Source organism: Perissodus microlepis, chromosome 15 (genome assembly GCF_051167445.1).
Source record: "Perissodus microlepis isolate ML-2025 ecotype Zambia chromosome 15, ASM5116744v1, whole genome shotgun sequence".
Taxonomy (NCBI): domain Eukaryota; kingdom Metazoa; phylum Chordata; class Actinopteri; order Cichliformes; family Cichlidae; genus Perissodus; species Perissodus microlepis.
The window spans coordinates 39,012,850-39,040,396 of NC_140475.1; the positions used below are offsets into that span (position 1 = coordinate 39,012,850).

At 43.8% G+C, this 27,547-nt stretch overlaps 1 protein-coding gene across 1 annotated transcript in view; it reads right to left on the reverse strand.

Annotated features, from left to right (window-relative positions):
- Positions 1 to 27,547, reverse strand: part of LOC146372694 (cadherin-2-like) — a 101,034-nt gene that overhangs the window by 23,497 nt on the left and 49,990 nt on the right. Inside the window, exons 4-13 of the mRNA XM_084953551.1 lie at positions 26,422 to 26,595; positions 21,860 to 22,015; positions 10,885 to 11,029; positions 10,609 to 10,781; positions 8,447 to 8,584; positions 7,916 to 8,101; positions 7,391 to 7,644; positions 5,236 to 5,378; positions 2,072 to 2,305; positions 93 to 326 (exon numbers count right to left, since the gene is read on the reverse strand). Coding sequence (XP_084809677.1) covers positions 93 to 326; positions 2,072 to 2,305; positions 5,236 to 5,378; positions 7,391 to 7,644; positions 7,916 to 8,101; positions 8,447 to 8,584; positions 10,609 to 10,781; positions 10,885 to 11,029; positions 21,860 to 22,015; positions 26,422 to 26,595 — 1,837 coding nt within the window. The remainder of the gene's footprint in view (positions 1 to 92; positions 327 to 2,071; positions 2,306 to 5,235; positions 5,379 to 7,390; positions 7,645 to 7,915; positions 8,102 to 8,446; positions 8,585 to 10,608; positions 10,782 to 10,884; positions 11,030 to 21,859; positions 22,016 to 26,421; positions 26,596 to 27,547) is intronic.

Here is a 27,547-nt window from a genome sequence, read left to right on the forward strand (position 1 = left end):
ATGAGAGTGTGTGTGTGTGTGTGTGTGTGTGTGTGTGTGTGTGTGTGTGCGTGTGCGTGTGTGTGAGACAGAATTGGGCTGTAAGGGCTCACCTAACAGGATGATGATGCAGATGAGGATGGCGATGATCGCTCCGGTGCCCAGTCCAGCTGCGATGATTCGCTCCATGTCCACACAGTCTCCATGGTGATCACACTGACACACTTTGACCCTCAGGTAGGATGTGTTGGACATGGGCAAGTTGCCAGAGTCTGTTATTGTGATGGGAACCTCGTAGAGCCCACTGGCCAGGAAACCTATCCGCAGTCGAAGCTGGGCATGCTCACCTACGATGACACAGGGATGGATACAGATGAGTCACTGTCCCCGACTCCTGGAGGTGGTTACAGGGAACGTTTCCAGCTGTTCAACTATGGTAGCAAACTAACAACAAATGTTTTTACTTTTTTCCTTTGCAAAAAGCTTTCCACCATAAATAAAGAGAAGAGCTTCATGCATCTTCCTTTTACCTACTTTCAAGGATACCATTTGAAACAGAACGTGACATCCAAACAGAACATTTCACCCGAGGCTTGAACTCATTTAGTGCTGAACTACTTAAGTCAAAAGGAGAATAAAATGTTCATTTCTAAATAGTGCCTGCCACAAAGTGCAAGTGCTCTCCAGACATTTGATTCCGAGTGCAGCAAGCAGGGGCTGAGTGTGAGATGGAGCTCTTAGCTAAGAGGAGAAAGATGATGATTTTTCCTCTTTATATTGTGTTTCTTAACAGAGACCAAATGGTTTGAAAGCAGTGCTAACGGACAGTTTAATGTGCAAATCGCAAGTATCTCGATAAACTGCGGCATGTTTCCAAAGATGAAACGCTTGTTTTATACCTAAAATGTGTCACAAGAGTTTTAATCGCTGCACAAAATGTATTTATGTATGTTCACTGGTCCAGAGCCTGATGGCTTTGAGTGCATTAAGTATAGACAGGTCTATTCTAACTGCAGTCACCCACACATCATATACAACAGGTTTATATAGTTGTTTTAAGTCTAGCTTTCATCATATTACACCAACATGTTCTACGACAAAGCGAGCTAACGTTGGCGTTAATATAACACAAACAAACAAGCAAACCTGCTTTTTCGCTCTTTCAGAATTGTCTTCCATACTTGACCCTCTATGATGCTACGTATGATAAGCTACACAGACACTTGGGTGGAGAGAACAAGTATACTTTACAGTCTGAAATGCTTTAGTTTGGTTTAGAGCGTCAGGTTCAGTTGCTGCTAACCAGCTAGCCCGGTTCTTCCTGTCTTACATTTCCTCCCTGTTAGCCGAGCAGGTCACTGTTGTGGTGAACTCCAGAGTTTCCTGTCCAGCTGTCAGATGAACTCTGACTCCACAGTGATGTACTGCAGCTGGTGACAGCTCTGTAGAGTTTGTAGTAGGTGGAAAAGCTGCAGAGCAACACTGGAGCTGCAGACTGGAGCTGGAGTCGGTCCACATCACTACTGTCTGTTTCTCACAAAGTATAAATGTATGAACGACAAAAACATAAAAGCTAAAAGAGCTTGGGCCCACACTGTGAAGTTTTCCTCAATGAACTGTTACAGATGTTTTCATACAGCTCAGTAATGATACGAGTCAAGAAGAGGCAAAGGAGGTGTAGGGAGATCAAGCACCGCAGGATGAGAAGCTCCACCTGACCAGCGACCTGGCTGCATAATAATGACATTTACATCAGGTGTTACATCATCTAATGCCGGTCCTCAAACCCCGAGGCAGCAGCGCTGACATCTCTGTGACTCCAGCCTGACTTGGCCTAACATCACAGGGTGCCGCTCTGATTTAGTGGACCTTTACTGGGCCTCATTATCATATGTAGAGAGGCAATTGGACCATCAGGGCACTGAAAGAGCAAATGAATTTCTCAAGCTTATTGGAAAGTGATACTGTCATTATCTCATGATCTCTGACTGACACTGAGAGATTTGCACGACTTGAAATCTTGAAGGAATTCCTCCCACAGACAGACTGAATGAAAGTACAATGAAAAACGGAAACATTATGCAGTACTGACCGTTGAGGCGATGGAGAGTCCAGTTGCGACGTACATCTGAGGGACGATTGGCCAGCTCGAAGGCGAAGGGTCCAGCATTGGGACTCAGGTCGGGGTCGCTGGCTGTGAGGTTGAGAGCATTGGGCTCCGGCCTCTCACACATTTCCACCTCCGGCGGGAACACGTGAGGCGCATTGTCATTTATGTCAGTCAGGTAAATCTGAAGGGTGCCTGTCCCACTGGCAGGGGGGGTACCTGCAAACCAGCAAGGAAAGTAAATGAAGCAGTGGATGCATTTGCTTCTGCTTATCGCACAGAACATTTACTGCACCAGACGTGGCTAAAGTTCATTTCTATACGTGGTCCTGAGGTGTGATGCTGCAGGAGATGCTGCAAACTGAGACAAATTCAAGCTGAAATCTTTCTTAACATAAATTAGCTCTCCATTATCAGCCTATAAACCTTTCTCAAAAAACAAAACTACACGTCAGGTAGTCTTCACAATACAATCTCTCTCTCACATATGTAGGCTCTATAAATGATTGCTTTATATTTCATCTATAGTGAAAGGTTTCCTTATCAACATGATGGTTGTATTCTGTGTCTTTCCTTTGACTTGCAAGAGACACATATTGACTGTACTTTGAACCAAAATCTGCTGATTTTTTCACTTTCCTTTCCCACAGGAAGCAAAGGAAACATGGTGGGAACAATTTCCTCTGTAAAGCACAACTAAAAATAAATAATAGAAATATTAGTCACATAATAGCTCTAATGATGCTTCCTGTAATAAATCAGACATATTACTTTGCAGGGGACTGTGCTGGAGCATGCAGTTTGAGATATAGTCATTAAAACAAAGTGCATGCAGCACTGCACATGTGCAGATTGTGCAGCAGTGAGAGGTGTTGCATTTGAATCACCTGCATGTATATTCTCTCTTTGTGCCATTAAACTTCATTGTGAGCAAAAACAAATCAAACACATGAGTGAGCCTCAGTGTTGGCCCGACCGTGTTCTTTTATTACGCTGCTGCTTAATGTGACACTGTGGGGAACAGGCCTCGACAGATCCACACCTTACTTCCAGTCTGACTAAACAATCCTCAACGATCCGCGATGCTCAGAGCAACGTGTGGAGACACATGATGATACGCCATTGTTTACTGTGATTAATCAATGATTAAAAATGTACTGAACACAGCAGGAGCTACAGTGTGTTCAACAACAGCTGGTGGTCGTGCACATACGGTGACCACCAACACACTGCAGACTGCAGCACAAGCTTGTGTGTTTGTCTCTGTGTTTGGGCTTTTTGTGCATATCTGTGCATGTGTGTGTGTGTGTGTGTGTGTGTGTGTGTGAGAGAGACAAGGGCAGAGAAAGTGCTAAGACCGTCAGTTAGCAGGAAGCTGGAGCACAGCGGGTTCTCTGTGCAGAGGGGTCTATGGTGGACTGCATGCACTGAGCTGCTGCTGAATGACATTCCCCTTCAACAATTTCCCACTTTGAACAGAGAATCCTCTTTTCTCTCTTTTCTGTGGCTATAAAGAACAACTGTGATCAGAAACAAAAGGGAGACTTTGGAAATTGTGCACTAAATAGGCAGGAAAACATCTCCATTAGTAATCAATGAGAGTCCTGTGTCCAACAGACCGTCTGTGTAGTCCTACAAGAGGTGAAGCATAATTGAATAAAGATGGAACAATCTGTTGCTCACAGGGTGTGTGTCCACCGCAGGACAAGGCCGAACTCTGTAAACCACGGGCAGCATGCTGAAGCAGTTTCACAGGCTCTGTATGTGACTGGGCATCCTGCTGGCCTGATGTTTGAGAAACAGTAACTATGATGCATCAAATACAAGATTACTTCAGCAAGAAGTGCCAAAACACGCGGTCTGTCCCTCAAGTGGCTTTAAAAGTGAATCAGTCCCGGTGTGAAACCAGCCAACTTTACAGCAGAAATAAACCTGTTTATAGCCTGGGTTTGAATTTCCTCCATAAAACTGTGCTCTTCTATTAAATAATGCACCTGACTATATTAAAGTTTATTCTTCGACTTATTCATTCGGTTCGTGACAGATGGGTGCAGCTGATTTTCATGCTCTTTAACCTGTTGGCTAATCTGCTGATGCCCAGTTGCAGCCATCTGTGCCTATGTAGCAGTAGTTGGTGTTAGTCCAGTGAATCCACTGCCCTGTGCATAGACAACAGTTTCCTACAGTTCACCTGAAGAAACAGCTTCGGCTGCTTATACTAATTAGTGAGTATCCTCGTCACTGGGATGTACCCATGCAGCCTACTGAGGTCTTCCTCCATCTGGGAGAAATGTATATTCCCTGACCTGCTAGGAAAACCGCCTCTGAGTACTGTGGTCGCTGTCACGTCGTTTGCATGGAACATCTGATTTATTCCCAAACACTCGCCAACTATTCTCTGAGAGGTAACTGTGAACAGAAGCTGTGTGAATCAAATTCAAACCATTTTCACTCTGAACTTGAACATTTTTCATCTTTGGTTTTTGTGTTGCACCTTTCCCAGGAGTGTGTAGCAGTTAGTGAATGTTTGGACACAAACATGCAAACTTCCATGCAAACTAGATGCAAACTGCAGGCAACCAGAGCAATCATAAAGTTTTTGATGCAGCGCCCTCTTTGCAACCAAGTTTGCTTAAAAAGTGGGTCCTAGCTCTGGCATCAGTCTTTGTGACTGCTCCGACTACACCATCGAGGAACATAGAGTGCACTTCCTACATACTCAGCAGTGGGAACACTGGTTTTGGGGGGTCTGAGTGTGACAGACTTGTGCTACCAACTGTAGTTATCAAGATAAGGAAGATGGAAGCCTTTTTATACTAACAGGTTAGTTATATTAGTGGTTTAATCACTGAAATGTTCTTTATTTTACCAAGAAGCACAATTCAACAAAACCATGTTATCAGTGATGCCAAAAACCTGCTGTGTTAACAGTTTGTATCGTTAGCTTTGTTACTTAAATATCAAACACCAGCTCGTGGCTGTTTCCATGTAGCACTTCCTGCACCAGGAGCTGCACTGTGACACTGACTCCACAGTGAAGCAGCACTAGTGCAGTTAATGAAAGAGCACTGAGGCACAGTGAGCACAATCCACCTCTGTATGTGGGGGATGGGTTACTGCCGGACAGCAGCACAGCCTGTAGGTCTCACCGTTATCAGATGCCATGAAGGTAACGTTGTAGTGGTTGTTCTTGATATATGGAGACTCTCGGTCAAGAATGGCGATGGTGGAAATCTGTCCGTTAGCCGGGTTAATCTCCAGCCAGTTGGCAGGGTCATACATCTTGGAGTACCTGTGTTCGGTGAGAGAGAGCCAGCATGAGAAGCCACCACAGAGAGGCCTCTTTATCTGCTTCCCTGGCTGCTCGCCGAGCAGCCACTGGGAGCTGATGTATGGGGACTGCGGCACGCTCTCTCAAGGCAGCCACAACTCATTCATTTACTCTCAGGAATGAATTCAAACGTTAACTCTCTTAAAAACGATAAAGAAAGACTGTTAGTGAAAGAATGCTATATTTACTGGGATTGGAAACAACCAAGGAGAGACCAATAAAAGCTCTGCAAATTCCTGCAAATTGTGGATGAAATGAATTCATGTAAGAGACTCTAGTCATGCATCTGCAATGCTGTTAGCATAAAGTCATCTTTCAAACACTGCACATGGATCAAACGGCACAGCTTCAACAAATGAAAACAGGTCAGCCAAAAAGTCACCGTGAAGCAGGCATGAAAGGGAACATGATCCATTTAGTATGTTTGTAATTGGTGAGATAAAACGGAGAGCAGCACAGATGACTAAGCGAGGAGCACGCACACAACACAGAGCAACAAAAGCAAAAACGTTCTGCTGGCCCACTCTATACACAACTCGCTTTGTGTGTGTGTGCGTGTTTTTGTGAGCACAGTGTGCGTCCACTATTGGCTGTTGCTAGGCTACAAAGACTTCAGCACTACATTTAGAAACAAATAGTGGGATGTAAAAGAAAGAAGGATCGGGACAAAAGCATCAGTCCTGCAGGCTTTCTGCGCTCTGCTGTGCTGAGCGTTTGGATGAGTGCTGCAGCATCTGAAACCTGCATCTGCACTCATCTAGCTTTTATATGAAAATGGGGACTGAAAAGTGGCCTGAGATGGAAGATGCAAGTCTCTTAATGCGTTTAAAATGAAACCTGACCAGCAGAAGAAAATGAAAACTGTCACAGAGGAGGAGCGGCTGCTCACGCTGACAATGGTCACATTCTTAATGCCTCACAAACCTCATGCTGAGAGAGTAACATAATGTCTGTCATGTGAAAACTCAGAGTTGTTGCTCGCTGAGCGGCACGCTGGCTGGTGTGCGTCACTGAGCAAGAGCTGTTTCAGAAAAGCTGTTAAAGTTGGTAAATCTTCACAGTGTTCAACCTATAATTCTGAAATCTGCATCATCAAATTACCTCAGAGGTTTGTGATTTCACACACAACAATCACGTTTTCATATCTATGTGGGGACATCTAAGTGACACGATGCTTTCTCTCCAGATGAACCACAGCCTGACCCTGACACTACAACTAGGCCTTCAAACTGACGGGACGGCATGTTGTCCCCACAAAGATATGCAAACACAGACACACACGCGTGTGCGAGGTCAAGACGATGGCTGTGCTTGGACTCTGGATGTATTTACAAGTAAAATGATTACTGAGGAAGGTTAGAAGCAGTGCTGCGCCTCCTTTGTTCTCTCACACGTACACGCCGTCCACGTCTCTGCGACGACTATGTGAGCAGCAGCAGAGCAAACAGCAACACAGACGTGCTGATTTAGTCTAAAATTGTGTCTAACTGGAAACCTTCCATGAATTGAATACATTTTATAAATTCTCAGTTTCACACGAGACGCACTCGACGAATTTTCTCTAAAACAAGGTGAAGAATGAGCACGTCAGGTTCTGCTTTAATCTCACTACAGCACGCCATCAACATGCAGACGTGCACTGAATAAATGTAGAAAAATACATAAATGTTGGAGGGTGAATTACATTCTACTCAGATTTTAATTTCCTTCCAGTGGCACATTTTTCAATGACAGTCGCTGATTATTCTAATAGACGTGAGACTAATTTAAATAATGAAAAGGCTCCACATATTTAAATGTTCTTCTTATCAAATTGCATTGAAACATACATTCACGTCTCTACTTAAACCCGCTCAACAGTTTACTGTTAAATTACAAACTGTAATTATATACTTAAGGATTATTTTAGTGCTGTAGTTCAACCTCACTGGCACAAATGAAAAGTTTCTGAAGAGTTTCCAGGAGTTTCTTACCTGATAGTTTGTCTCATGTAGCGGTCGGGGTCCTGCGCAGTGAAAGTGGTGAGCATGGACCCGGCCGACAGACCCTCCTCCAGTCGCATGGATTTCGGGTTTGGGCGAAACTCCGGGCTCTCGTTCAGATCCAGGATTCGAACAGAGACGGTTGCCGTGGACTGACGAGGCAAGTGGATGCCGCGGACCAGCGTGACCTCGTTCTCCGCTTCCACAGTCAGCATGAAGGAACGGGTGCTCTCGTAATCTATGGGCTGCACAGACAAAGCGAAGGACGACGATGATGCCCGATGTCAAGGAAACACGTGCAACCTTAAGCATCATCTCATCATGTTTCTCTGGAACATGTCAGACAGTATAAACATCCTGATCTTCTGCTCTCTGGATGTTACAAACCGACCACACTGATGGTCGAGCACAGCTGCTGCTCTGTGAGAACATTATTCGTCAGGCAAGTCTCGAGAGTTAGCATCTTATTCTCGTGTTTTTGTGTGCGTGTGCATGTTGTGCACATCCAAACCACACCTTGACCACAGTGAGGAGGCCCTCGTTGGTGGTGGGGTCAGTGGGGATGGAGAAGCGTCCCGTGGGGTCCCCGGCGATGATGCGGTACACGGCGCTCCAGGCCGGAGTGTGAGGCTGGTCTTTGTCTGTCACGGTCAGGTTAGCCACGATCACGTTCACCCTGTTCTCGTGAACCTCTCCGAAGAACTGAAAGAGCAGAGACTCGATGACTCCACACAGCGATACACAAAGCTGTGGTGAACATCACAAACAAACAATGCTTTGCCACTGCAAACAGTTCCCTGTCACGCAGAGCCGAGCGCGGTATATCTGAGAATAAAGAGCACATCTCCCACAAACACTGCTCCTTCCTGTCCAGCCTGTTCAGCTCTACTGAGGAGGATAAACATATTGGATGTTTCATTGGCTTTTCACTCCTCCACCATCTGCCTGCTGCCAATAAAAGCTCAGAGAGCTTTAGTGTCGTTTACACGACGCTGCCTCGCCCCTGTTTGCTGACGCAGAGCCAGCATACTGTGTGTGTGGACCTACTGTCTCTGTGGTGAACTCTGGAGCATTGTCATTGACATCAGTGATCCTGATGACGGTGGTGGCAGTGTTGGAAAGGCCGTAGGTGGGATTCCCCTCCATGTCCGTGGCCTGGATGATCAGGGTGTACTGCGTGACTTTCTGGAATCACAGAACAGAAAGCGTCACTTATTCTGCAGACTGAAGTGTCCCACTGCGCATTATATGACTTGGAAATAAATCTAATTAAAACCGTTTGACAAGGGGACTGTCATTTTGTCTAATCACCATTACAGCTGATGATTTAGGCAGTGCTACTTAAAAATAATGTTCAGAGACATAATGACTGCAAAGTTGGTTCACACTCACTCGCTGTGCTAATGTAAGACCGTTTCTGCTTCGACAGCACAATCATCTCATTTTTAGGGCAGCCCACTGCTGATCCTTTTTCTAAAACTGATTGCTAATGTATGTCAGACCTTAATTACAGAAGCCGCTGCTCTATGATAACACCATGACTGAGCTGCACATCACCTGACAGAGACGATGTTTAGACTTTGAGTTTCATCCTTTTTTCTTTAAACTGAAATTTAAAAAGAATAAAGTGTAAAAAGTGATGGAGACTTTTAAGCTGCTGAAATCTTCACATGTACACTTAATTCGACCTCATCACGGCTTGTTGACCTTGTTTACTTCCTCTGTTATTTTCTTCTTTCTGCAAAGTTGGATTTTTCTGCTATTTTTCAGGCTTTTAAAATCTTCGGTCCTTGTTTACGGCACATTTTTTCTTTTCTGTGATGATGCTTTTATTCTGTTTTTAATTGCTCTCTATTATTACGCTGTCTGTGTTATCTCATTATCAGCTTGTCAGTCACCTATGAAAGAGGAACCTGCACCAAAGCTGCCACACAAATAAAGTTTGGTTGATTGACTGCGAACAAAAGACGAGTGCAGATTACTTTGTCAGTTACTGCAGGCTTTTTTGTACTATAATAACAGCTGCAGCTTTAGCGCTGATTGATGAGTCCCCAGTGTGCCCAGATTCAGTTTGCCCTCCAGTTAAACTGTTTGTTCGTTTTGCTCCTTATATCAAACATGCAGATTTTGCAACTATGACTTTTAGCTACGATGGAACTACGATTCAAGATTTTATCACATCCAGACTGAGTTTCTGCTCCACGTTGGACTCAGTGAGGCACAAACATCACAAGAATTAGAGCTGGTTGGAAACGCAGCTGCGACAGTCCTGCCTGGCTTCCTTACACCGGCTCCCAGAGCAGTTTACTGTTTGTGGGGCTTCCTTCTGAAATGTCTCCATTAGCTTATCGTGCTACATTTTATATATGTGTGTCATTTCAGCACTTTTCATGTTTGCAGTTTAGATGTTTGCTCCTCATTGTTGCATCTGAAGGTGCAGCTGCTGTGATTTGGTTACACTGACGATGACGGCTTCTGGTTCCAGATCATAGCTGTTGCAGTTTTTTGCCCCGTGCAGCTTGATTAGGTCAGAAGCTTCAGTTTAAAGTTCCAGTTGCAGCTCGGAAACACTGGAACACTGTGACTCCCCAGCAGTCACATCACAGAGAAAAACAGACCTCTGCTTCTTCTTTTGGAAACGTTTTGTTAACAACAATGTTTCAAATGCGACACAAAAATATATAATAAATATATAACAGAAATATATATTACACAACATGATAGAGCAAAAAAATGGTGTGAATTTGTTATAAGGGTTAAAAAATGTCTCAGTTCCAAAAAATCTGAATTTTCTGGTTATGTTTCGATGGGTTGGGTCTTACAGGGTTAATAACTAACATCAGTGACGGTGGGTGTTACAGACAGAGGTATCTCAGCCATGCAGGTCTGGCTGTTGGCACAGAGACTCAGCTCACCTGCTTTTATAAGGTAAACAGGGTTAATCTGACCTGCAAATCACAGACGAGCTAAAATACAGAGCTGAGTGAGAACAGTAGGTACCTCTAAAAACAGACTTCATCAGTGATTATTAATGCTGGCGTGCAGATAGCACGGCCTCAGACAGATGGGATTCAGCTCTACTGACGTAAGACTTTAAAAAGCTGTCTTTATGCTGCAGGCTGGACACACACTCTCAGGCTGAGACGCAGCTGCTCCATATGGATTCAGATATGAGCGTTAGAAAATGTCCACATTTAACACACACACACCTCCCGATCAAGGCCTGCCGCCACAGTGATGATGTCACCAGTCTTGTTGTTAATGGTAAACATGTTGGAGGAGGGGCTCTGGGGATTCTGGGAAAGGATTTTATATCTCAGCATCCCGTTGGCAGTTTTTGGATCATCCTTGTCCACTGCTGTCACCGTCATCACGAAGGATCCTGCAGGGAAGCACACAGCAAGTCAGCACACATATGCCAGGGAAGGAATGATGTAATCCAAAAGTTACTCTGTGTGTGTGTGTGTGTGTGTGTGTGTTGGTACCAGGCTTGGATCCCTCGGGCACGGAGCCATTAAAGATGCTGTGAGTGAACTCTGGTCTGTTGTCGTTCTGGTCGATGACATTAATGACGATGTCGATGGGGTTCTCCACCTGATTCCCATTCAGGTCCACTGCGTGGGCTCGCAACTATACACAGAAACACAAACATGCACACACATGCTTTTATTACAGACAGGTGAAGACTGTAATAAACTGCTTCCTTCCACTGAGACTAATTACGAGGGTTTAGTGCTCTGAGAGACCTCAGGAGATAAACGAAACAGCCCACAAGGTTAAAGGAAGCACAAGTGCACATGTAGCATGGAGCTGAGCTAATAAATGGATCTCAGGCACCTGTGAGTCACTTATTTTATGAACAAAGAGCTCACATGTAGTTTAGATTGAATGCTGTTACCGTGCAATCTTATATCAGTTTTATCTTGCAGGGGCTAAAAAGCAAAACTGTGTCGCTGAGAGGTCGAACGATTTGCCAACAATCTGACAAAACTGGTGATTACTGCTAAACTAGAAAATGTTAAATAAGATTGCAGCAGAGTCGTACACGTGTATGGATGAGGACAAACCCTTTGCATGGTGAAGAAAATCCCTTTTATGGCTGCAGAGTAATTCAAGACTGCTGTGCAGGATTTAGACAGACATGTTTCTTTGTTAAAGATCAAGCGAAGACTTCAGGCTCGAACCTTTGAGGATGCAGCACACGCACAAACCCCATAACAAAAAACAGAACCACTAAGGCTAGGTTGTGGTTTGGGCATGCATGGCTGCCAGTGGATATCCCACACCCACAAAAGCAAGCAGCCGAATGAATGCAGAATTATACAGAAGCGTTGTGTTTGTACACATTAATTCAAAGGCATAAAACCTTATTGGAGCACATTTCATGGGTCAGCTGGGCAGTGATCCTAAACACATGGATAAAACAACCAAAGAGCTTTTAAGGTGGAATAACTTGGCTGAGTCACCTGTTCTCAGTCTGATTAAACTGCAGTCTACCTGCTGTGTGTCTCAGCAAAGATGCAAGGAGCCTAATGGGTTTCTATGGACCCCAGACTTCAGGCAACCATAAATCACAAAAGACTTTACACAAAATCTGAATTATTATTATATGTATAACAGGAATCCCACGCAGCTCTCTTAACAGTGATTCTGACATTTTGTCACATTGTGACAAATATTTACTGTGTACTTTGGAAAAAAATGTCACAATAACCTGAAAGCAATATTCCAGTCTCAGTGCATCGAACAGTCCCACACTGCTTTTACAACTAGGGCTGGGCCACCGTTCACGGTAACACCGGTATAATGTTGGGCAACGATAAGAAAATGAAGTATTGCAATAGAATATGGGTAAAACGCGCAGTGCCTTTGTTTTCATACGCACATGGCGGCGGAGAATAAGGGTGAGAGCGGGTCGTTAAATGAAACAGATGAACCTGAACTGGTTTGTAAAAATGCTGCAGCTTCAGTGGTGTGGAACTGGTTTAGCTTTCGTCCCTCAGATACACAACAAAGCACTATTTTTGGTAGAGCATGCTAGCGGGCCGTCGTTATTACCGTGTTGTTTGGAAAATACGGCACACTTAAAATCAATCCTTTGATTTTTCTGAAAGTCGACAGAGCCCCTTATAATCCCGTGAGCCTTATGTATGAACTCTGGTTGTGTTTACTGACCTCGAAACGACGTTATGTGCTACACGAAAATCTGTCAAATGTTTCAGTACGACTTTGCTAAGCTACGAAGCCGCTCCGATTGTCGGAGCATTACGGCATCGTAGGCAGGAGCCTCGTGAACAGAGCTGGGTAGCTGTCACTGTTTTGTACACCATTAATGTTTAATGGCTCGTCTGAATTCAAACTATGATTTTATCTTAAGCCCAATAAAATAGTTTAGCGCCTAAAACTGAAATAAACTTAAGAGTCCCTCCGCCTGTGTCTCCCACGGTGTGGGTTTTATTAACAATTGTGATGCCTTCTGGGAGAGGAGGCATCTTTTTGGGGCAGACGGGCTCCACCTCAACACCTGGGGACGCCGTTTGCTGTCCGCCAATTTGGCATTTGGCGTACAGCACCCCCGCACACGGCCCTGTCACTACCCCAAACCGACATTACCTGCTGATCTGTCCGCCACTGACTGATGTCCCCCTGGTCCCAGCTCCTATATTTGTTCCACTTTTAACAGTAATACACAAAACTCTGGACTCGGACCTCTCTCTCCCACAGTCAACACAATACCCGTCATAATCACAAACAGAGAGCAACAGAATCATCATAAATCCAGTAACTCCAAAAACATTAATAACCTCCAGCCTCTTCAAAGATGTCAACATCCATTGAACTCTGCTGTCAAAAATCCACCAGACTCGATCAGTATGGCACTTTTAAATGTCCGCTCTCTGTGGAACAAGTCTTTTATTATTAATGATTTAATTTTAGATAATAAACTTGACTGTTTATTTTTAACTGAAACGTGGCTGGGCTCGGATGCACCAGTTGTTCTCACTGAAGCCTCCCCACCAAATTTTAATTTCTCTTTTTCTATTAGAAGTGGTGAGAGAGGTGGTGGGACTGCATCTTTAGCCAACAACACACTCACCACCAAACACATTTTATTTGACCATTTTACCTCTTTTGAATTCCATGTTTTTAGCAGCCCTCCAGTTTTATCGGTCACAGTTTACAGACCACCTAAAGACAGCGCTGCTTTTATCAAGGAATTCTCAGAGTTTTTAACAAACATACACTCAAAATATAACATGATAATTCTAACCGGTGACTTTAACCTGCACATAGATAATCCTTCTGACCCTGCAGCAAAAGAATTCTTAAACATTCTTCACTGTATGGATTTTACCCAGCACGTCACGCAGCCGACTCACAACAGAGGACACACTCTGGACCTGGTCATCACCCACGGGCTGTCCACCAGCGTGTCCTCTGTTGTTGACCTGGCTGTCTCTGACCACTACTGTGTGTTTTTTAACATCACCGGTTTTATTCAGCGGTGCGAACTGTGAGGAGGCGCTATCTAACCTCTGAAGTAGCTGCAAATTATACCAGGGTTTTAGACAAATGCCCCCCTGTGATTTTACCTGCACCCTGCGATTTTATTTTTAATCATTTTAACAGCAAACTGAAGAAAAGCCTTGACTCCGTTGCTCCACTCACCACCAAAAATATTAACGTAAAACATGCGTCACCCCGGAGAAACGAAGAAGTCAAAAAACTCAAAAGGAATTGCAGGGCAGCAGAAAGGAGATGGAGGAAAAATAAAAATACTATCAACCATCAAATACTTTGCGAGCAACTTAAAATGTACAATAATACGTTAAGGAATTCAAGAAATTCATACTTCACCAAAAGAATCAGTAATAACAAAAATAATCCCAAGGTCCTCTTTTCCACCATAGATCATTTATTTAACCCTGATTTTAACAGCTCCCAAAGAACCCCCACAGACTCACTCTGTGAGCAGTTTGCAGACCACTTCAGGGGGAAAGTCAGCACCATCAGATCTGATATTTTATCCCCTCTTCACTTTATGGATTTTTTGAAGCTGAGCTTTTATACATGATGAATTGCTCTCTTCAGTTGGGCGTCTTCCCTGCTGCCTTTAAAACGGCGGTGGTGAGGCCCCTTCTGAAGAAGAGCAATTTGGATTGTAATGATTTTAATAACTACAGACCTGTATCCAACTTACCATTTTTAAGTAAAACTTTAGAAAAACTTGTTTTTACTCAGATTAATGACTTTTTGAATGATCCTGGAGATATTCCAGTCTGGATTTAGGGTGAACCACAGCACAGAGACTGCTCTCCTAAAGGTTTTAAATGATCTTAGATGTAACTGGGACTCCCAAAAGCTCTCAGTCCTGGTGCTACTGGATCTAAGCGCAGCCTGTGATAGAATCGCTGCACTGGCTCCCCGTGTGTTTCAGGATCGATTTTAAAGTTCTTTTATTGGTTTTTAAATGTCTTAATGGTCTTAATGGTCTTCTTATCTCTCACATCTGCTTTTACCATATGAACCCTCGCGGACCCTGAGGTCCTCTGGTACTGGCCTTTTGATTGTCCCTAAAGTCAGGACACATACTCACACTCGCACTGCACTCCCACTACACTTACACTACAGTCACACCTCACTTACACTACACTCGCACTACACTTACACTACACTCACACTCGCACTACACTTACACTACACTCACACTCGCACTACACTTACACTACGCTCACACTACACTCACACCTCACTTACACTACACTCACACTCGTACTACATTGGACTACACTCACACTACACTCACACTACAGTCACACCTCACTTACACTACACTCAAACTACACTCACACTCGCACTACACTTACACTACACTCAAACTCGCACTACACTTACACTACGCTCACACTACACTCACACCTCACTTACACTACAGTCACACCTCACTTACACTACACTCGCACTACACTTACACTACACTCACACTCGCACTACACTTACACTACGCTCACACTACACTCACACCTCACTTACACTACACTCACACTCGTACTACATTGGACTACACTCACACTACAGTCACACCTCACTTACACTACACTCAAACTACACTCACACTCGCACTACACTTACACTACACTCAAACTACACTCACACTACACTTACACTACAGTCACACCTCACTTACACTACACTCAAACTACACTCACACTCGCACTACACTTACACTACTCTCACACCTCACTTACACTACACTCAAACTACACTCGCACTACACTCAAACTACACTCGCACTACACTTACACTACACTCAAACTACACTCACACTACACTTACACACGCACTATATTGGACTACACTCACACTACACTTACACTACAGTCACACCTCACTTACACTACACTCAAACTACACTCAAACTACACTCGCACTACGCTTACACTACACTCACACTACACTCACACTCACTACACTCACACTCGCACTACACTTACACTACGCTCACACTACACTCACACCTCACTTACACTACACTCAAACTACACTCGCACTACTCTTACACTACAGTCACACCTCACTTACACTACACTCAAACTACACTCACACTTGCACTACACTCACACTACACGTACACTACATTCAAACTACACTCGCACTACACTCGCATTACACTCACACTTGCACTACACTCACACTACACTCACACTCGCACCTCACTTACACTACACTCAAACTACACTCACACTTGCACTACACTCACACTTGCACTACACTCACACTACACTTACACTACACTCAAACTACACTTGCACTACACTCACACTCCACTTACACTACGCTCACACTACACTCACACCTCACTTACACTACACTCAAACTACACTCGCACTACACTCACACTACACTTACACTACACTCACACTTGCACTACACTCACACTTGCACTACACTCACACTCGCACTACACTCACACTCGCACCACACTTACACTACACTCAAACTACACTCACACTTGCACTACACTCACACTACACTTACACTACATTCAAACTACACTCGCACTACACTCGCATTACACTCACACTTGCACTACACTCACACTACACTCACACTCGCACCTCACTTACACTACACTCAAACTACACTCACACTTGCACTACACTCACACTTGCACTACACTCACACTACACTTACACTACACTCACACCTCACTTACACTACACTCAAACTACACTCACACTCGCACTACACTTACACTACACTCACACTTGCACTACACTCACACTTGCACTACACTCACACTCGCACCACACTTACACTACACTCAAACTACACTCACACTTGCACTACACTCACACTACACTTACACTACACTCAAACTACACTCGCACTACACTCGCATTACATTCACACTTGCACTACACTCACACTACACTCACACTCGCACCTCACTTACACTACACTCAAACTACACTCACACTTGCACTAAACTCACACTACACTTACACTACACTCAAACTACACTCACACTTGCACTACACTCAGACTTGCACTACACTCGCACTACACTTACACTCGCACTACATTGGACTACACTCACACTACACTTACACTACAGTCACACTACACTTACACTACACTCAAACTACAGTCACACTACACTCGCACTACACTCACACCTCACTTACACTACACTCACACCTCACTTACACTCACACTCGCACTACACTCACACTCAAACTACACTCGCACTACACTCACACTTGCACTACACTCGCACCACACTTACACTACACCCAAACTACACTCACACTTGTACTACACTCACACTTGCACTAAACTCACACTACACTTACACTACACTCAAACTACACTCACACTTGCACTACACTCACACTACACTTACACTACACTCAAACTACACTCACACTCGCACTACACTCACACTTGCACTACACTCACACTACACTCACACTCGCACCTCACTTACACTACTCTCACACCTCACTTACACTACACTCAAACTACACTCGCACTACACTCGCACTACACTCGCACTACACTCAAACTACACTCACACTCGCACTACACTTACACTACTCTCACACCTCACTTACACTACACTCAAACTACACTCGCACTACACTCAAACTACACTCGCACTACACTTACACTACACTCAAACTACACTCACACTCGCACTACACTCAAACTACACTCACACTCGCACTACACTTACACTACTCTCACACCTCACTTACACTACACTCAAACTACACTCGCGCTACACTCACACTACACTCAAACTACACTCACACTCGCACTACACTTACACTACACTCACACTCACTACACTTACACTCAAACTACACTCACACTCGCACTACATTGGACTACACTCACACTACACTTACACTACAGTCACACCTCACTTACACTACACTCGCACTACACTCACACTCGCACTACACTCACACTCACTACACTCACACTCGCACTACACTCACACTCGCACTACATTGGACTGCACTCACACTACACTTACACTACACTCAAACTACACTCGCACTACACTCACACTTGCACTACACTCACACTACACTCGCACCACACTTACACTACACTCAAACTACACTCACACTTGTACTACACTCACACTTGCACTACACTCACACTACACTTACACTACACTCAAACTACACTCACACTTGCACTACACTCACACTCCACTTACACTACACTCAAACTACACTCACACTTGCACTACACTCACACTCCACTTACACTACGCTCACACTACACTCACACCTCACTTACACTACACTCAAACTACACTCACACTCGCACTACACTCACACTCGCACCTCACTTACACTACACTCAAACTACACTCACACTTGCACTACACTCACACTACACTCAAACTACACTCACACTTGCACTACACTCACACTACACTTACACTACACTCAAACCACACTCACACTTGCACTACACTCACACTCACACTTGCACTACACTTACACTACACTCACACTCGCACTACACTCGCACTACACTCAAACTACACTCACACTCGCACTACACTTACACTACTCTCACACCTCACTTACACTACACTCAAACTACACTCGCAATACACTTACACTCGCACTACATTGGACTACACTCACACTACACTTACACTACAGTCACACCTCACTTACACTACACTCAAACTACACTCACACTCGCACTCACTACACTCACACTCGCACTACACTCACACTACACTCACACTCGCACCACACTTACACTACACTCAAACTACACTCACACTTGTACTACACTCACACTTGCACTACACTCACACTACACTTACACTTGCACTACACTCACACTTGCACTACACTCACACTCCACTTACACTACGCTCACACTACACTCACACTTGCACTACACTCACACTCCACTTACACTACGCTCACACTACACTCACACCTCACTTACACTACACTCAAACTACACTCACACTCGCACTACACTCACACTTGCACTACACTCACACTACACTCACACCTCACTTACACTACACTCAAACTACACTCACACTTGCACTACACTCACACTACACTCAAACTACACTCACACTTGCACTACACTCACACTACACTTACACTACACTCAAACTACACTCACACTTGCACTACACTCACACTCCACTTACACTACGCTCACACTACACTCACACCTCACTTACACTACACTCAAACTACACTCACACTCGCACTACACTTACACTACACTCACACTTCGCTGACACTACACTCACACTACTCTCACACCTCACTTACACTACACTCAAACTACAGTCACACTACAGTCACACTCGCACTACACATACACTCGCACTACATTGGACTACACTCACACTACACTTACACTACACTCAAACTACACTCACACCTCACTTACACTACACTCACACCTCACTTACACTACACTCAAACTACAGTCACACTACACTCACACTCGCACTACACTCGCACTACACTTACACTACGCTCACACTACTCTCACACTACACTTACACTAAACACACACTACACTCACACTACTCTCACACTACACTTACACTACACTCACACTCGCACTACACTCGTACTACACTTACACTACACTCGCGCTACACTCACACCTCACTTACACTACACTCAAACTACAGTCACACTACACTCACACTCGCACTACACTTACACTACGCTCACACTACTCTCACACTACACTCACACTAAACACACACTACACTTACACTACACTCACACTCGCACTACACTCGCACTACACTCCCACTACACTCACACTGCACTCGCACTACTCTTAATAAGTGATTGTGACCATTTCGTTTTGCTAAACATTTCACCTTTATGAACTGATTTATTTCAGAAATGCTACTACACTCGTACTACACTTACACTACACTCGCACTACACTCACACCTCACTTACACTACACTCAAACTACACTCACACTCGCACTACACTCGCACTACACGCAAACTACACTCACACTCGCACTACACTCGCACTACACTCGCACTACACTCAAACTACACTTGCACTACACTTACACTCGCACTACATTGGACTACACTCACACTACACTTACACTACAGTCACACCTCACTTACACTACACTCAAACTACACTCACACTCGCACTACACTCGCACTACACTCACACTGCACTCGCACTACTCTTAATAAGTGATTGTGACCATTTTGTTTTGCTAAACATTTCACCTTTATGAACTGATTTATTTCAGAAATGCATGTACACACTGACCCACATGCACTTGTGCCTCCAGCCCAGGCTGCACCAACCGCGCTGTGCACAATACAGTTTGTACACCTGTTACATAAATACTCCTTTCCTGGCAATTTTAATGCATTTTGTTGTTTCATCTTGGAAAAACTTTTTGCACCAGCGTGTGAATCATATGGTCCTCTCGAATGCCTTAAAGAACAATTAACGAATGAAATAGCTAACAGTGATTATAGCAGAGGCAGCTGTGGTTCAGGAAGCGAGTTGTGCTTGACTGCACATAGTGATCACACTTCAAGCGCACTGTGAGTTCAACTAAACCACGGCCCAGACTATCCCTTGAAGCAGGACGGGGTACGTGCACTGTAGCCTAACACAGTCATGACACACGTCAGTGGAATTGGACTTTGGTGATCAGACATGGTGTGGACCACCTATATACTGAAAGAGGACCCTTAAACTGCTTATTATTCTAATACTGGTCGGTCACAGCGCATGTGCCAAAGACCAAACTGTGCAGAATTTGGAGATGCTCTGGGATGATTACTTTAGAATAACATGTATGCAGCCTAAAGTTTATACCAGCACCTGCAGAAAACATGCTATATGCAATTTGTTGTGTAGTTGAATGCATCTCTGGAGGTTTCAGCATAAAAGCTACAAAACAGTGCTTTGTAATTAATATTAAATAATCTGCTCAAAGATCAAAACCATCAAGGCTAACACAAAACTTTGGAAAAACAACTTTTCAAGGAACATATTCCCACTTTGAAAATCAAACATCTATTTTATTTTTGATGGCCTTAGTTTAAATCAGGTGCATATGTGATGTATTTATTCAGCATAATGTGGTCAAAGATGCTGAATATAGGTATTGATTGGCCCTGATAAGTCATTCCTTTACAGTGCATCTGTATGAGGCTCTCAAAGAGCCAAAGCCTCCCTCATGAATAAACATGCAGGCCAATCCCAGCTCCTAGCTCTGACAACTACATCCAATCACATGAATATTCATCACACAGCTTAAATGCAAATCAACCTGCTGCGACTCCAGATTTCCACTCCCCCGTGTGAGTTGTGTGTGCATTCCTACAGATCAAAAGGTTAGACTCTGCTCTCGGAGCTGTTTGTGACGGTAGAAGATATAGTAAGCAAACACCAAGTGGCTTTTTTAAAGGAATGTCTTCATCATCTCTGCATGAGAGAAAATAAATCCAGGAGAGAGTGACAGCACAGATATAACATGAAAACGCGAGGGATGACACAGAGCAGCGTGCTGACTGGGAGCAGACTCATGCCTCCAGAGGCAGGTCCTAAGTGTTAGGGTTGGTGTTAAACCGCATTTTATGTAATCTAAGGTGAAACTTTTAGTACTTTTAAAGTTACTTAAATAGAAAGAGCCCATCTTTGGCTGGCCACAGAAAACACTTTGAAGAGCACACACTAACACTATGACATATCTACCATGCAAGAACGCTCAGCGGCAACAGATTGCAACATGGAAGAAGGAACCGAGACGCAACGCTGCAGACGTTTGTATCGCATATTAACCACAGACCTCGGTTTAACATGCGGCCAGAGGAGCTAACACACCGATCACTACTGCATTCATCATTTGCTCCGTCTTTGACCTTCGCTGGCACGCCCACAGTCTTACGTGGAAATTGGAGATGTGCTCTCTGTCCAGAGGCTTGGTGACCGACAGCTGGCCTGAGATGGGGTTAATGATGAAGATCCCAGTGGGCGGCTGGTCAGCCCCAGGTCCCGTCACACTGTAGCGCAGCATTCGGTTCTTATCCCGGTCTGAGCGGATCTAAATAACAGATAGAAACACAAAGGGCACAGGAAGTGTTTACTACAGGAAACGCAGAGCTGGGAGAACAGTGAAGGTGGTAAATAACAGCAAATCTGGATTAAAAAACAAACTTTCTATGTTGAAGTCGACATTCTTTGTGAGCGTCTGCTGCTGTCACAGTATTCTGGGACCTGCTTCTTTCTGCTGAGCACGACTGCCATCTTTTCTTAAATGTAAGAATATAATGAAACCAAAAGTGGAGCTACGTTGTGAGTTTGACCTGGATGTGTCTTGTGTGTCACGATGACTTTAGGCTTGCACAGGCAACACGCAGCAGGAGCCTGAAGCAGCTCAGGAAAGGAAATGTGATTTGTGGTGAAGCTAAAATAAACTGTGATGTCTGGAGCACCTTCAATATCCTGCACATTGTCCACATCATCACGGCATTAAAGAGCGAGGGGGTGCTGCAAAGATACTCGACATGCACACACACATGTTCACAAGTCTCAGAAAAAGATGAAGACGTCTCCGAATTAATGCATTTATTCGGAGATACTGGGCGAAGGCAGAGGGAAGGCTACGTTTGAAAACACTCATCAAAATCACTCAAACAGAAGCAAAGAATAAATGATCCATGTACAAATCAAATTCAGTCTGAAAGGTAAGCTGCCTCTTTCTCCATCTGCACGGCTCATTGTACTAAAGAGCACAGATATCCACCTGCCGGAGCTTTCACAACACAGACTATTTCTTTTTTCATTTACATTTAGAAATGGACCAGCACTGGCATGTAGTCTTATATTCTGCAAAGGCCACATATAACTGTACAGCACTGTATCTCCTACATATACACAGCTCCAAACAGGCAGTATGCCAAAGTTGCTGCTCTTAGGTTGAATGTGCATTTGGTAAGAAATAATGTTGACATTTGGTTGTTTTGCTGTTTGTGTTCTGCTTTGAAATATTAGAACAGACTTACAGTTCTTTACACTTAAAAAAAGTAGATTACAGATCTACGTGTCTGGCTCCCTGAGGATCAAACCAGTGTGAGTTTGAGACTCCTGCTCGATAAAATGAAGGCATCTCATCACATAGTTCTTAGCGAGGCTAACGCTGCAGCTGCATTTGTCATTCTCTACCTACTTCATCTCTATTACAGCAGTCACAGCTGCATAACTGGTTTCATAATAATTACGTATTATGTGTGGAGGCTGTTTGCTCTGCAAGGCTGCCATTGTTAAAAGTAACTAAACTAAAGTGATTTATTACATGTGTACTGTGTCAGAAGAAATGTTGCCAAAGGTTTTCAAAGGTCATCGGGTTACAGGAAGCAGAGCTACGTCTGATTCGTGAGGAACAAAGAGGGAGCCTCATGTCTTCCTGCAGCCCACAGAAAGCCATCGGTGTAAGTGTAGAGTTTAGATGATGGATACTGTATCTCTTACTAAGCTTTGGGAGTTAAAGAAGTGATTCATGAAAAGAATGTAGCTGACTGTAACGTGAAGTCTAACATGTAGAGAAAGCACTGCTCATATCCCGACTAAACCACTGAAACTATCTCTGTTGATCAAAATTAAAAATATATTTTAAATGAAAATAGAACCAAGTTTATTTGAATATGAACAATGGTCCACCTCTGCAACCCAAGTGTAGCTCCCTGCCTGCACCCTCTGCACAAACACAGCTGAACTAGCCCGACAGAGCCGAATCCAGCTCCATGTGCTGAAGAAGAACGGTTTCTGAAGAATGAAGAAGGCCAGCATCAGAATTTGTTTAGCTTCTATATATTTCTACATGGACCTTGGTGAGCAAAGTTTTATTTTGTGCTTTGAAGGCACAGATACTACTCATTTTTCACGGCACACTTATCTAACTCAGCATTAGTAGTATTTTATCATCATATTTGGACTCTTCATAGATGTCATCATTAGTATTGAGTTCATTTTTTATTCATACGTGCATGTCTGCTCTAAAATTTCTCTGATTTCTCTAAAATTTCTCTAAAAAATCTCTGATTGGCTCTGAGGTCACTGGATGTGACCCTTTAAGTGTTTCACGTTTCCAATCACACTGAAAAAAAGGGATTGGCCGGCTCTTGGATTTATGTAAGCATCTTGCGTGTATTTAACACAAGTGCCTCAGGCTTTAAAGTTAAGTGTAACTATATAGTGTAGAAACTACATGTTATGCAGAGCGGGTAGATTAAATTGATCATATCATGTTCGAGTGAAGTAAGTCAATAATATAGCGATGTTAAATCTCGCACGGGATTTCAGTCTCGCGCGCTTTGGGTCGTGGTTTGAGGAAGGCGTCCATCTCAGTCAAGTCGAGCAGCCGCCTCTACTTCTTTTGGTTTACTGAAAAAAGTAAATTGGGTGGTCGTTATATTAGAAAAGTCTAACTTGTAATTTGAACACAAAAGTTTTACGTAATTGAATCATGTAGGATCTGTACGAAATTCAACAACTTCATTTGTTCTTGTTGAGGTGACCTGATACAATCTAGTAGGAGTGGTTAGCTGCTGGACTCACGAAATTCACAAGACCACACGAGATTTTAAACCACAGGAAAATCACTGGAGGCAGACACCTACACACCCCGTGCATGCCAGCGCTATTTATTGTGGTCAAACCTGTCAAGGACAAAAACATGGCCTTGAAATCATAGCTTTCCATTTTTGATAAGCCAGGATTGGTGGCGTGGTGGTTCGTGCTGTTGCTTCACAGTAAGCAGGTCCTGGGTTCGAATCCACAATCTGGCGCAAATGGATGTTTGTCTCTATGTGATAGACTGGTGAGCTGTCCAGGGTGTACCCCATCGCTCTACGGTTATGCCCCTGCAACCAGGCTAAAGACAGGAGGATGGTAGTTGTTGTAGATCCCTTCAATTTTTATGTTAACCAGACTCTAGACTTTGTAGAACATTATGTAATATGAAGACAACATGTGGTATTTAAGTGACCAAGTAGCACTGGGGTAAAAGTTATTGAATAGTGTTGAAATAAAATGACAAAATTATGAAGGATTACAACAATCCAAGAGTTCAACTTACTTCATCTAAACATGTTTCAATCACATTTTCAGAACACAAAACACACAGGTTTATTGAATATGAATACGTTGTGTTGATTTAACTCATTTAAGTTTCTGCCAAAGCAAAACATTTGTGTGCATCCAGTGTCCACTGCCGAATCAAGTAAATCCAACATGGCCTTTTTTCAGTGCACGCTGCAGCATTCAGGGCTGAGAAATGATGATTTCTTGTTCTGGACCAGCTGAGGTTGACTCACAATCCAGTGATTCCACACAGACTCTTGTTAAAATACTCTGTTTGAGACCAACTTACATCTCTTACCTTTTAAGACAAAGTTCATGAACATATTTGGTAAATTTGTGAATTAATGGTAAACTTCTCTACGATCCACCTGAAAGCTGATGTTTTTGGGGCTGCTGTGACAGATGTGTGCCATCACAGTCCACGCCGCATCTAATGTCATGTAGTGTCAGTCACTTAACTGAAGCTGCTGCTGCTGCTTTTTGCATATTTTAATGCAATTATGTGAGAAATATTACAGCTTGCTGCATGGCTGATTGTACTGATTATTCAGTCTGTGCAGCAGTGTTTCCAGTGTGTGATCTCCTAGCAGGCATCTGTCTATCTGTAGGCATATGTGTGCTTAGTTGGATTTACTAGTTTACAATCCTTCCTTTTGTTCAGCTCAGTCGCTGCTAACCAGCTAGCTGCTTCCTGTCTCGAGTGTCCGACTGGCTGCAGCTATGCTGGTGCTGCGTCAGCTGCTTGGTGTCCGAGGACAGCTGAGCTCATTAGTGAAGCTGAAGTTAAACCACAGAATATGAGACTCATTGAGAGCTAGCTGGTTTATTCTTTAGGTATATCTCACAAAGCTTTTGGAAAATAAAATATTTTCAGAGGATAAACTTGTTAATGTCAATCATAAATGTTCTTGTCTGTGTCCCTCCTCTGGTCCACAAACACTAACACTCGTGGGAAACGCTGCTCTGGGATGCAGCTGCACATTTATGGCTGCTAACCAAGCAGGCTAGGCTTGGCTGACAGCATCATACACTAAATATCAGCAGGATTATCATCGTCATATCATTATGGACATCAAAAACTAATCACTACATCCATGTCTTATACACAGTATGCTGGTGCATAGCTGCTATAGTACTCTGCCAGACTGCATTAGCTTATTGTTGAAACAGGCTAACGAGGATCCTGTTTCCTGGGTATTTCATTAGCTTTATTTTGTCGTGCTGTCCATTTGGGTCACATTTGATTATCTTTTTCAGACATTTTGCTCTTTGCTTTATTTTCCTGTTTGTTTTCCCTGTTTTCTTCCTTCAGTCCTCACAGCCACTGTAAGACAGGCCTTGTTGTGTGTGTCTGTGTGTGTGTCTTACTCTGACTAGGTCCTCAGGGAACTGTCCTCGTGAGTTCTCGGGAACGTTGATAGGCGGAATGACCCAGTCCCTCTTCACCCGCCTCAGAGTACCATCGCCTCTGACAACCACGCTGCGCCATGGAAACAAGATCTCTGGTACCTGCTGAGTCAGTGTTGCATCACTGGGCTTTACCTGCAGAGACAGTAAACAAGCATCGTGTATATTCAGCTCAGGGTTACACACACACACACACACACACACACAGCGCAGGGACGGCTCGGTGACTCAGGGTATTTCTGACCTCATTCCAGTGGCTTGGATTAATGCTCTCATTATAGTCTGCCTGATAAATGACCACCACCTGTCACCACGTGTGGGCGTGTGTGTGTGTGTCCTCTGCAGCCACAGATCTGCAGTGACACTGCAGGCCTCACAGACGACGATAAGAAAAAAAGGAAGGAGCCTCTCATTTACTCTCCCACAATGCACCTGCACAGGAGCCGGGCAGCCCCTGACCTTGGAGATGGGGAGGGCTACTCTCTGCAGGACCTGATTCAATTAAATGTTATACCAAGAATACTCTGACATACAGTACAATGGATTTATATGATACACTGCACAATAAATTATGTTCATATATCACTAGCAGCACTGACTGAACAGAAGCATCATTTCAGGCAGCAGAGCAAAGAATCATCTGAGGTCACAGAGGAAGCAGATTTACTCCTCTGTGTTTCCAACATTTTATTTCATTTTTATAGCAAACACGATTGATTTGACATCACTGCAAAAAACGCCTGCATAAACGATTCAAAGTGATCTGGAGCACTTTTATTGTTTGAGTTCATACTTTCTTCTTATTTCTCTTCTCATTAGAAACCAGCTGGTCTGTGCAGGAGCAACATGCACTCTCACACAGAGGTCTGTTTTATAAAACAACGATTTGATATGTGTGGAGTTAAAAACTCTCATTTCTTAGCAATGATCAAAAATATGAAAGGAGAAGACGTGGAAATGTGTGAACGGGATGAAAATAAATGAAACAGAGCTTCAGAGAGGACGTGTGACTCATTCGATGGATACGTGCAACATTATGGAGGCTGGCTCATCTCAGGCAGAGCGTTCATCAGCTTTAGTGGTCAAC